The 13,864-nt window shown below is 36.6% G+C and overlaps 1 protein-coding gene across 4 annotated transcripts in view; it reads left to right on the forward strand.

Annotated features, from left to right (window-relative positions):
* The window catches only part of ARAP2 (ArfGAP with RhoGAP domain, ankyrin repeat and PH domain 2), a 247,799-nt gene that overhangs the window by 210,331 nt on the left and 23,604 nt on the right, over nt 1-13,864 (forward strand). For all 4 annotated transcript variants that reach the window (XM_049886379.1, XM_049886382.1, XM_049886381.1 and 1 more), the window contains one exon: nt 6,451-6,590. In XM_049886379.1, coding sequence (XP_049742336.1) covers nt 6,451-6,590 — 140 coding nt within the window. The remainder of the gene's footprint in view (nt 1-6,450; nt 6,591-13,864) is intronic.

Genomic DNA, 13,864 nt, shown 5'->3' on the forward strand with positions numbered 1-13,864 from the left:
GCTCATATACACACACACACACACACACACACACATACACACATATATATATGATTTTTCTATTTATGGAAAAATCGTAAGCATCTAGTGTTTTTGTTTGATACTATGTTTTCACCATTGTCTTGTTAAATCAAAATTTTATCAAATAATAAGTCTATTGGTGTAGTTTAGGGGTTGTAATTCCCTTTTTTTTTTTTTTCTTTAGCTTTATCTGAACAGTTTAAAACATAGACTTCATAAGTAGGAAGATACTTTAGAATCATCCACACTTAATTTCTGCTCATTCATTTAAGTTAATGAGGCAACATACATAACTTTTATAGAAGTATATGGGTACAAATGAATTTTCTTTTGCCTCTACTTAAAAATCAATTATGTTTTCAAAAGCAGCATTTTATTTCTTAGAAACATTTTGTGCCAGTGCCATTATTGTAATGAGAACTTAACTAACTTGAAAAGAAAGATAATAGTCCTCAAATTTCTTTTCTACTCCATGGATTATGACTGAGACATTGAAACAGGGAAAATAGAACTTCATTTTAAGTTGCCATTTAGACTTTGTCATAGCGAATCTTACTAGATTACCTTTTATTATCATTATCTTTTATATTCAGTTAAGTTTTTAGCATTTCTATTGCAAGTAAACCATAAATTTATAGCTTCTGTAAGACTCCAGAATACATAATTTTATGTTACCGAAGTGGTATTTTAAAATTACTGAAGTTCTTTAAAATTACCCCCGTAGTATGTGATACATGAGGTTTGACTCTGAATGATCTCAGTTGGGAAGGAATACTTTTAAGATATGAGATTTAATGCAAATCCCTGTGGGTTCTAAATTTAGACTGCTGCACATGACAGATGCTTTGGAATTAAATTTGCATTAGAATAGAGTAGCTCAGAATGCAACTGCTTCTGGCAAATTCAGACCTGGAATGCAGAGCCATTCACTATCAACTGACTTAGGAAGAAGAGAAGATTCTAGCAAGAATGGTATGAGTCCATAAATCATGGTCTAGCTGAAATAATTTACATTCTACTCCCCATCAAATGCTTTTTAATCCAAAGATGTGTAAAAGATTGAAGGTAAGACCTAGCCCGCTTTAAGTGGAAGTATTTTTCTTGGAAATTGATGATAATCCTTGATACTCACTATGGGTATGAATGTCCTGATTTCTCCTAATAGTATAGCTCTGCAGTGAGAAAATTAATTGGTGAGTGTTTATTAGCTCCCTGTTTCATGCAAGAATCTGCTTTGGAAAATTTAAAGAACTGTTAAGCATAATCTTTACCTACAAGGAACAGGAAACCTAGACATATGAAACCTATTTAAATATAAGATTACACACAGAAAGAGAAGGCACTAAATGACTACTCTGTACAGGATGCTTATGGAGAGCTTTCGAGCACAGAAAAGCAGTTCAACTAGGTGATTTTTGGCATCTCCTCTAATATTGAATGCTCTCATTCAAGGAGATATCATTACTTGTTTAGTTTCTCTTGTACATGTTGTTTTCCCATAAAAAAACTGTATCTTACTCATTTTTTTAATTCATTGAAAGTACATGCGAAGTAAACTTTTTAAAGTTAATGAATAGATGAAATACTTTGTAACAGAGCAAGTACTGACAAAAGTTGAGAGGACTGCAAATTCGTTCCTATCCAGGTTGTTGTTGTTAGTTGCCCTCAAGTCAATTCCAACCCACGGCAGCCACATGTTTGCAGTTTAGGAGCACGATAACACGTTTGGACTAGGATAGTCGGAAAAGTTCACTCCTCTTTTCCTCCCTCAACTCCCCCATAGATTGATTATTTTATTTGGATAAGGGACCACTGAAGGAGCCGTGGTGGTGTCATGGTAAAAGCATACAACTGCTAACCAAAAGGTCTGCTGTTTGAATCCACCAGCTGCTTCTGTAGGAAAAAAGACCTGGAGATCTGCTTCCATAAAGATTACAGCCTAGGAAACATCGTGGGGCAGTGCTTCTCTGCCCTGTACGGTGACTCTGAGTCAGAATCGACTCAAAGGTGTACAACAGTAACAACAGGAGTTACTTTTGTGTAAGAACCTTTTTAAATGGTTTAGAAGAACTCTCCCTCCCCCTTTTTTTTAATACTAGTTTCGTTGTCCTGGTAACATAATATGTCAGTTTCTTATAGAAATAAATTTGGCCATTCTGTTTTGTTTCATACATACTGATTTTTAAGAACTTTTCTAATTAATATGATATGAGAGTTCAGTACAACTAAGAATACCAGTTTGTTTTCTTAGCCATAGTATTAATTCTAAAGACCCTCCACTATACTTCCACCAGCCTTCTTCTTCCTCCTCCTTGCAACCACCAAAATGGGAGAGGGTTTTAATAATTCAATAGAGGGAACAAAAGACAAAAAGGTAATAAATGAAATAGCTATTAAGGTGCATCCCAGAATCCTTCTCTGGGGGAATTAAGTGCTTTAGGAGTGCATTAAATCTTTAGACCTGTTATGCTAGGTGGAAAAAAAATAGTAATTGGTTTTCCCAAGTCTCTTACTTAATGGCTTCCTTCAGTACATTAATTATGTGCAATAGCTGTTTTTGTTTTCCAATTAAAAGCAAATAAACATGCTGTCCTTTTTTTCCCCCCTTTTTTTAAAATTCTTACTACAAAGAAGTTTTCTATGGATGTTGTTGTTGTTGTTAGGTGCCGTCAAGTCGGTTCTGACTTATAGCAACAGAGTAGAGCTGCCCCATAGGGTTTCCAAGAAGTGGCTGGTGGATTTGAACTGCCGACCTTTTGGTTAGTAGCCGAGCTCTTAACCACTGCACCACCAGGCGCCTTTCAGTGGATAGTAAGTTATGTAACACCATGCCTATGGTTTATATCATGGACCATGTGATATATGAAATCAATCTTTCTTTTTGTATAGGTTAAAGGGGTCTGATAGATATTGAACGAGTGTAATAAGAGATTGTAGCTGGAAAGACTGCTGATGTGGCATTAGACATATTAATACTCTGACGTCTTAGGAGCTAGAAAAGTTTGACATCTAAAAAGGTCAGTGTGCTATGGAGGAGTAGGTGGAGAATAGGATTTCAGAGAAGAGAAAGAGAGACTGAAAGCACAGCATGGAGACAGAAGTTCTGGCTAGAATCTCAAGAGTTGTAAAACAGGGACCCCAGTGCAAAGATAGATCTAAATTGCAGGCATTTGAACTCCAGCTCACAAAGGATATCCAGGTTATGAAACTTGCATACTGACAAACCGGACCGTAGAACTCAAACCTAGATAAAGTCAGGACAGCAGGTATGGTAGACACAGCTGGCATAAACTATACTGAACTAGTCTTCTGGAGCAAGAGAGCATAATAAGCTTTCTGCCCAAGATGGGAGGTGGACGGAAAGAAAAATATTAGGATGAAGTATTCCAAAGTCAGGCACCAAGCTATACCTGAACTGTTGGGAGAGTGAATTACCAGAAGCCTTATTCAATTCATGACCTTTTGTGGGTCTCCCTCCATGTTCCCCGAAGTCTATAGCTTTGCTTTGGCCCTTAATTTAGTGTCTTTCTTCTTAATTTAACATTCTGGACCAGACTAATTTAGTTCTGAGAGTTTTTAGAAAGTCTTTTAAACCCTTGGTATATCAGAGCTTCATATTTTAATTCTTGCCGCCTTAATATATGGTCCTCTCCAAGCCTTCATCCTGAAAGTATGTATTCCAAGATTTAGATAACATGCTCCATTACAGTAATTATTAAATTTTAGCAAATATGCAACAAAAAATCAAAAGTGTATTTTTTATATTCTAAGCCTGTTTCCCTTTGACCTATGAATGGTCTGAACTTATTTTTTATTGCTGGAATTTGAAAGGTTTTGCTCATTTGAATAAAAATCTGAAGAAAAATGGTTAAGTCAAAACATACAAGTGGAATTTGTCTGACTTAAGCTGTATTCAGTATTTGTAGCTCATGCCTTAATGGTAATATATTTAGTGCTCTTTGGAATACCTGTTTCTAAAACACCAGTACTATAAATGCTTTTCTTTACTTTCCTTTTCTAAACTGAATCACCAAGCACATCCAGTGTTTTCTAAATTGCATCCTATACTTCCAGTAACATAAGATATACAATTATTGTTTTAATCCATGTTTAATTCTGTCTTTAACATGCACTACAAGTGCAAAGACCATTTCTGTCTTGCTGGTTGTATATTCCTAGAACCTAGTGCCTAAAACAAAACAAAAATCAAATGCATTGCCATTGATTCCAACTCATAGTGACCTTATAGGACGAAGCTGAAATTCCCCATAGGGTTTCCAAGGAGTGGCTGGTAGATTCTAACTGCTGACCTTCTAGCTAGCAGCCAAGCTCTTACTCACTGAGCTACCGGGTACCATAGAACCCAGTGCATAGTAGACCCTCAGTTAATACTTGATGAAAGAATGGATGTGTTACAGTGTTTCACTGGGACCTACTTTTATGTAGTTTATTTTCTCTTGATATTCTAACTGGGTTAAAATCTGCCTTTCAAGTACTTTAGTTGGAAAATTATTCTTTTACTTTAATTAGAAAGTAATTAGAAAGTACTTAGCTATGATATATTCTTTAAAATATTTTTCTGCAGAATTGACCATCAAAGATTGAACCAAGGAGATAAGATTTGTAATATGTTTTTTATGATATAAGTTTTGTAATATGTTTTTTATAATATTTTAAAGTAACAAAGTACCTAGAAGGAACCTGTTAGTATGACAGTGTGATAAAACCTATATTGTCTGTGGCAAGTATGCATATCATGAAAATTGTTTGTTTTTTTTGTTTGTTTGTGGTTATGATCAGTGAAGTGGTTAATCCTAGGGATTTTTGCTTCTAGGTAATCATTCCACACTCATATTTAAGTTATAAAGAATTTCTTTTTTTTTTTTTAACTCTTGTTTTCTCATGGCATGTACAGTCCTATGCATTTGTTGGAGCCCTGGTGCAGAAGTGGTTAAGAGCTTAGAATGCTAACCAAAAGGTGGGCTGTTTGAATCTACCAGCCACTCCTTGAAAACCTTATGAGATGTTTATTATTACTTGTTCTATAAGTAAAGGTCCCCCTCTCCCCCCAAAAACAAAAATAAACCAAGGGATTGTTATGTCTACAACTAAGGACTCTCTGAAGTCTTCCAAGTTGCTGTTTTATAACTTAGAAAAACTATGCCTGAATATTTAAAATTGTATCACCTAAATACTAACAAACTGCAAATGGTCCCAGTTCTTACATAGTGCCCAGCCATACACCTTTTATGTACATTGTCTGATAGAATCACCGCAGCAGGTCCGCAAGTATAATTTCTTCTTCTTTCACAGCAGAAGCAGAGGTTGACACTTTAACAACTGTGTCGTGGCTAGTTGACTTTTTCTTTCCGCTATTTTTCAGTTCTCAAATAGGCAGTTGAATATCTTAAGTCTGGATTTTAGGGGAAAATGTTAGACTGGAGCTATAAATTGACAAATTTACACATGATAAAACAAATACAAATTTGGTGTTCTCACCCAAAAGTGTTCTCTTTAATAGAATTAGCTAAAATGATTTCTAAGCGTGAGACATTGACAGTATGCCCAGGAGCTACAACTGTTTTCAGATGCTCTATTTTAGCAATTTTGCCTTTCTTTTATCTGATTCAAATTTATAGGAATTACTCTAATCCCTTACCAACTGTTGGATTCCTGTGTCAGAGTTTGTAGATATGTTTGTCTTTTTGCCTGTGAAGTTGCATTGTTCCTTCCAGTGCTGTTCAAAAGTAATACAATGCAAGCCACATATGTAATTTAAATTTTTTTAGTAACCACATTAAGCAAGTAAAAAGAAACAGGTGAATTTAATTTTAATTTAGTCCCTTATATCTAAAATATCATTTCATCATCTAATCAGTATTTTAAACTATGATATTTCTAACAAGTTTTCATAACCCATGTATTTCACATTTATACCCTGCTGCTGTCAAGTCGATTTCGATTCCTATTGACCCTAAAAGACAGAGTAGAACTGCCCCCATAGGGTTTCCAAGGCTGTAAATCTTTACAAAGCCAGACTGCCACATCCTTCTCCTGTAGAGAGGCTGGTGGGTTTGAAACACCAGCCTTTCCGTTAGCAGCCAAGTGCTTAACTATTAACTACTGTGCCACCAGGGCTCCTTTTACATGTATAAAAAGCCCATTACAATTCAAACTACCCACATTTCAAGTGCTCAGTAGCCACCTGTGACCAATGGCTGCCATACTGGGCAACACAAGTCTATTTAATATAAACAGTAATACTGTTCTGAAGCATGGTATTCCCAGAAATGAATCTTGGGCTGCTTAGTGGTAGAAAACAAATTATTACTTTATATTATCAAAACTGAAAATATGCTAATGTTTATATTATATTCCAAATAAGTAGAAATGTACATAACTTACAAAAGTAATCGCTATACTTTACAGAGAGGAGTGCCCTGGAAAGTATCAAAGAGGGAGTTTTGAAAATCAAAGAAGAACCATCTAAAATACTATCTGGCAATAAGTTTCAAGACCGGTATTTTGTTTTACGAGATGGGTACCTCTTTCTTTACAAGGATTTGAAGGTATTTATATATGAAGTATTTTTTGATATATATATATTATTTTTTATATATGAAGTATTTGAATTTGTGTACATTTTTATTTCTTGGGTGTTGACATTCCTGTTTTATACTGCTCTCAGCCCTCTTGCTTCGAAATCACAGCCTGATAGTAAATAAAATGCATAGTAAGCTGATGACCTAATTCAACCTCTGGGATATGACATTCATGCACTTAGTAACACAGTGAAGAATTTCATATGGCCTCTCTAAGTGCCTCACTTTTTTTTTGGCAGAGAATGACTTTAGCCCTGAAGAAAAATCTAAATATGTGTTATATAAAATAGTCTATAAGTTAGCAGCACAGTGAATAAAATTAAGAGAGAATGTGTCATGCCCTGAGGCAAAAGTAGCTTGAGTTTAGTTAATGGAAATTAATAAAAACTGGGACAAAAAAGGCAAAACCCAGAAGTTAAAATGAATCTTACTAATATACTAATACATTTCCTATATGTTTTAATTAATTGACTCATGTGATGTCGTATTTATGTATTGAATCTTATTATTATATTCCCAAAGGTTTGAAGTAATTAATAAAATGTTTTTATTTAATAATTGTTGAATAGAGGTGGGGAGCAGAGATGAAAAATGGAAAGGAAACTAGTGACGTAGTTCTAAGAATGTTGAACCTGGCATCAGAAAATCTTCGCTCTGTTAAGAGTTTGTTGTGTGAATATTTAACCTTTCCACCTCAATTTCTGAATCTGTAATATGATGATTGTATGAGTCCTGCATACTAGGTTATATTAATGCTTAAATAAGAATATATCTAAAAGTTCTTTTTAAACTGAAACATTTAGTATTTTGTAGTCTTAGCATGTTTATCAAAAGATGCTATTAAAAATATGAATACGCACATCACAGACTGAGAAAAATACATTCACACACACGCACATATGTATACACAAATATATGTATAAAGAATACTTCTACAAATCAGTAATAAGAAGACTAACAAAACAATAAAAAATGGGCAAGGGACGATTAGGAATAAGCCATTGAACCAGAAGTGCTCAACATCATTAGTCATCAGGGAAATGCAAATTAAAACCACAATGAAATACTGTTTTACACCCACTGGTATGACTGAAGGAACCCCTAAGTGGTACAAATGGTTAAATGCTAGGCTACTAACTGAAAGATTGACAGTCTGAACCTACCCAGTGTTACCATGGAAGAAGACCTGGTGATACGTTTCCAAAAGATCACAGCTATGAAAACCCTGTGGAGCATGCATTCTACACCGAAACATATGGAGTCACCATGAGTCTGAATTGATTCGATGGCAGCTGGTTTCATTTTGGTTTTTGGCGTGACTAAAATCAAAAAGACTAACAACTAGAACTCTCATAAATTGTTGGTAAAAACCAAACCAAACCCAGTGCCGTCGAGTCGATTCCTACTCATAGCAACCCTATAGGACAGAGTAGAACTGCCCCATAGGGTTTCCAAGGAGTGCCTGGTGGATTCGAACTGCCGACCCTTTGGTTAGCAGCCATAGCACTTAACCATTACACCACCAGGGTTTCCAAATTGTTGGTAAACCAAAAAAAACAAACCCACTGCCGTCAAGTCGATTCCGACGCATAGTGACCCTATAGGACAGAGTAGAACTGCCCCGTAGAGTTTCCAAGGAGCGCCTGGCGGATTTGGGTAAAATCACACTATCACTCTGGAGAACTATTTGGCTGTTTTCTTTTTTTTTTTTTTTTCTGTTGTTGTTTTCCATGAAGTCATTCATACATCTGCCTCATGACCCCATCAGTTTCACTTGTAGGTATTATGTCCACAAAAACACTTGAACAAGAATGTGTGTAGCAGCTTTATTGAAAAAGTCCAAACCTGAAAACATTCCAGATGCCCGTTAATAGGACAATGATGCATTCATCCAATAGAATCTAGACACAAAATAGTGACATGATTCTTCTTAGAAAATGGTTGCCTGAGGTGGGGAGAATGTTTACGGTATTGGCAGGGAAGAGGGTCAGTAGGAGACTATAAGTAATAGAAATGTTCTATATCCTGTTTTGGGTAATGGCTACATGAGTATTTACAGTTGTTAAAGCACATTAAACAGTACAATATTGTGCATTTTATTGCATGTAAATTATACCTCTGTGAAAAAGTACATAAGTACCAACTGCAGGAAACTATACATCCTTTTCCAACACGTGTGGAACGTTATCCAGAATGTATCAGATTTTATCCACAAAGCAACCTCAGATAAAACCCAGAACATCGAAATAATGCAGATCATTCTCTCTGACTACAACTCTATAAAAGTAGAAATCAATAATAGGAAGAGCAAGAAAAAAAAAAAGAAAAGTCAAATACATGGAAACTGGATAAAACCTTGCTTAAAAACAACTGGGTAATAGAAGCAATCAAAGAGGGAATCAAAAAATTTTCTAGAATCAAATGAGAATGAAAACACATCATACCAAAACGTTTGGAACACAGCAAAGGCAGTGCTCAGAGGTCAATTTATAGTAGTAAACACACCCATCAAAAAAGAACAGGCTAAAATCAGAACATTAGCCCAACAACTCAAACAAATAAAAAAAAAAAATTAGAAGCAGCAAAAGAAACAAAGGAGATAAAGATAAGGGCAGAAATAAAGAAAGAACAGAAAAATAGTCAAAAGAATCATCTAGACCAAAAGCTGGTTCTTTGAAAAAATCCATAAACCATTGGCCAAACTGACAAAAGAAAAACAGGAGAGGGAGAAAATAACCCAAGTAAGAAATGAGATAGGGTACATTACAACAGACCCAACTAAAATAAAAAGGATCATAACAGAATACTATGAAAAATTGTACTTCTACAAATTTGAGAACCTAGAGGACAAGGACAAATTTCTAGACACACTACCTACCTAAGTTTACACCAACGGAGATAGAAAGTCTGAACAGAACCATAACAAGAGAAGTGATTGAAGAGGAATTAAAAAAAAGTCCCAACAACAACCAAAAAATATCCCTGACTAGGATGGCTTCACTGGAAAATTCTACCAAACATTCAGAGAAGAGGTCACATTAGTAATACTCAAACTATGTCAGAACATAGTAAAGGAAGGAATACTCCAGAATTCATTCTGTGAAGCCAGCATAACTCTGATACCACAAAAAAAGAAAATTACAGACTAGTATCTCTGATGAGTATACATGCAAAAATTCTCAAAACTCCAGCCGATATAACCCAGCATCATATCAAAACAATAATACACCAAGACCAAGTGAGACATACCAGGTATGCAAGGATGGTTCAGCATTAGAAAGTCAGTCATCATAATCTGCCACATAAATAGAACAAAAGAAAAGAAACACATAATCATCCTAGTCAGTGCAGAAAAGGCATTTGTTAAAGTCAACACTCATTCCTGATAAAAACTCTGAATAAAATAGGAATAGAAGGTAAATTTCTCAACATTATAAAGGGCATCTATACAACACCACCCCGACATGTGCGTCAGTTTCTCCTACTGCAGGGGCTTGCATGTTGCTGTGATGTTGGCAGCTATGCCACTGGTATTCAGATATCAACAGGGTCACCCATGGTAGACAGATTTCAGCTGAGCTTCCAGACTAAGACTAGGAGGAAGGACCCAGCGGTCTACTTCTGAAAAGAATTAGCCAGTGAAAGCCTTATGAATAGGAGTAGAACGTTATCTGATATAGTGCCGGAAGATGAACCCCTCAGGTTGGAATGCAGTCAAAAGAGGACTGGGGAAAAGCTACCTCCTCAAAATAGAGTTGACTTAATGACCTGGAGGGGTTCGTTCCTAATTATTTTACCTTAAAATTTTGTGAGCAGCCATCTAAGATACTCCGCTGGTCTTACCCCATCTGCAGCAAGGGAGAAAGAAGAAAACCAAAGGCACAAGGGAAAGATTAGTCCAAAGGACTCATGAACCACAACTACCACAGCCTCCACTGGACTGAGTCCAGCACAAATAGGTGGCGCCCACCTACCAACACCGACTGATCTGACAGGAATCACAATATAGGGTCCTGGACACAGCTGGAGAAAAATGTGAAACAAAATTCTAACTCAAAAAAAAAAAAAAAACCTACTGGTGTGACAGACTGGAGAAAGCTCGAGAGTATGGCCTCTGGACACTCGTATAGCTCAATAATGAAAGTCATTTCTGAGGGTCACCCTTCAGCCAAAGATCAAACAGGCCCATTAAAAAAAAATGAGACTAAAGGGGCACACCAATCCAGGGGCAAGGACAGGAAAACTGGTAATGGGGAACCCAAGTTTGAGAAAGGAAGAATGTTGACGTGTGGGGCTTCTCATTGTTTAATGAGAAACTAATTAGCTCTGCAAACCTTCATCTAAAGTACAATAAAAAAAAAATTTTTAAGTACATAAATAATAAAAAAGACAGCTGTCTTTAAGTGTCTATGATGAATCACTCCACCACCCTGTCAGTTTGTCCTACTCTAGTTTGTCCTACTCAGCATGTTGCTGTTATGCCGGAAACTATGCAGCCGATACTGCAAATATCAGTAGAGTCACCTATGATGATCAGGTTTTAGCTAGTTTCCCGACTAAGGTAGACTAGAAAGAAGGACTTGGTCTATTTCTGAAAAAAAGTTAACTACTGAAAACCTTATGAATAGCAGTAGAACATTGTACGATATGTTGTTCTTAGGTGCCATCAAGTCGGTTCCTACTCATTGCAACCCTTTGTGCAACAGAAGGAAACACTGCCTGTACCTTTGCCATCCTCACAGTTGTTATGCTTAAGCCCATTGTTGCAGCCACTGTGTCAATCCATCTCATTGAGGTTTTCGTCTTTTTCGCTGGTAATGGGGAACCCAAGGTCGAGAAAGGAAGAATGTTGACATGTGGGGTTTCTCATTGTCTAATGAGAAACTAATTAGCTCTGCAAACCTTCCGCTAAAGTACGATAAAAAAAAAATTTTTTTAAGTACATAAATAATAAAAAGGGCAGCTCTCTTTAAGTGTCTCTGATGAATCACCCCAAGCGTGATGTCCTTCTCCACATCTACATTGTCTGATATAGTGCTGGAAGATTAGTCCCTCAGGTTGAAAGGCACTCAAAATACAACTGAGGAGGAGCTGCCTCCTCAAAGGAGAATTGAACTTAATGACGTGGATGGAGTCAAGCTTTTGGGACCTTCATGTGCTGATGTGGTACGACTCAAAATGAGAAGTAACAGGTGCAAACAACCAGTAGTAATAAGAACTTTGGAATGTATGAAGCACAAATTAGGACAATTGGAAACCACTAAAGAAAATTTGCTAAAGCAAAATGAAGAAATGATGATGTAAAAGAGCTGAACGGAACGTATCTAATGAAAGTTGGAGAAGACAAGTATGATAATGACATCTGCAAAGACCTAGAGTTAGAAAACCAAAAGGGAAGAACACACTTGGCATTTCTCAAGCTGAAGGAATTGAAGAAAAAATTGTTGCCTTGAGTTGCAATACTGAAGGATTCTACATGAAAAATTCTAAAAGACACAGGCAGGATCAAAAGATGATGGAAGAGATACTCAGAATCACTGTACCAAAAAGAATTTGTTGACGTTCAACCTTTCAGGAGGTAGCATATGATCAAGAACTGATGGTTCTGAAGGCAGAAGTCCAAGCTGCACTGAAGGCATTTCCAAAAAATAAGACTCTAGAAATTGATGAAATACGAATTGAGATGTTTCAACAAATAGATGCGGCATTGAAAATGCTTACTCATCTATGCCAGGAAATTTGAAAGACAGCTACCTGGCCAACCATCTTGAAGAAATAAATATTTTTGCACATTACAAAGAAAGGTGATCCAACAGAAGGTGGAAATTATCCAACAATATCATTACTATCTCACATAAGTAAAATTTTGCTGAAGATATTCAAAAGCAGTTACAGCAGTAAATTGACAGGGAACTCAAGAAAGTCAAACTGGATGCAGAAGATGACATGGAATGAGGGGTGTCTTTGCTGATGTCAGATGGATCTTGGCTGAAAGCAGAGAATACCAGAAAGATGTTTACCTCTGTTTTATTGACTACGTGGAGGCATTAGTCTGTTTAGATCATAACAAATTATGGGTAACATTTCAAAGAATGGGAATTCGAGAACACTTAATTGTGCTCATGAGGAATGTATACACAGACCAAGAGGCAGTCATTCAAGGGGATACTGTGTGGTTTATAATCAGGGTTGTGTCCTTTCACCATATTTATTCAGTCTGTGTGCTGAACAGATAATCCAAGAAGCTGCACTATATGAATAAGAATGCAGCATCAGGGTTGGAGTAAAACTCATTAATAACCTGTGATATTCAGATGACACAATGTTGTTTGCTGAAAGCAAAGAGGTGTTGAGGCACTTATGATGAAGATCAAAGAATACAGCTTTCAGTATAGATTACATCAACATAAAGAAAACAAAAATCCTCAACAGCTGGACCAATAAACAACATCATGATAAACAGAGAAAATATTGAAGTTTTAAAAAGCATTTCAGTTTACTTGAAATCACAACCATTGCCCATGGATGCAGCAGTCAAAACTCAAAACGACGCATTGCACTGAACAAACCTGCTGCAAAAGACCTCTTGAAAGTATTAAAAAGCAAAGATGTCACTTCAAGGATTAAGGTGTGCCTGACCTAGTCCATAGTGTTTTTAATCACCTCGTATGCGTTCGAAAGCTTCACAATGAATAAGGAAGACCAAAGAAAAATTGATGCCTTCCAATTATGGTGTTGACCAAGAATATTGAATATACCATGACGTGCCAGAAGAATGAACAAATCTGTCTTGGAAGAAGTACAGCCAGAATGCTCCTTAGAAGCAAGGATGGCAAGACTTCATCTCACATAGTTTAGACACGTTATCAGGAGGGATCAGTCCCTGGAGAAGGACATCATGCTTAGCAAAGCAGAGGGTCTGCGAAAAAGAGGAAGACCCTCAGTGAGATCAGTTGACACAGTGCCTGCAACAATCAGCTTATGCATGACATCGATTGTGAGGATGATTTAGGACTGGCAGTGTTTTCTTCTGTCGCACATGGGGTCGCCATGAGTGGAAACTGACTGGAAGGCATCTAACAACAGCAGCAGCAACAACATGATGAATCAAGTGCCTTATCAAGTGCCTCTCATGCAGTGTATTTTTCAGTTGTGTACAACCTTATTTAGACAAAGATACTGCCTTTCAGTAACAGTGGTGCTCATGGCAATGACTGCATTTAAGGGACAAAACATTAGGG

Source organism: Elephas maximus, chromosome 5 (assembly GCF_024166365.1).
Source record: "Elephas maximus indicus isolate mEleMax1 chromosome 5, mEleMax1 primary haplotype, whole genome shotgun sequence".
NCBI classification, from domain to species: domain Eukaryota; kingdom Metazoa; phylum Chordata; class Mammalia; order Proboscidea; family Elephantidae; genus Elephas; species Elephas maximus.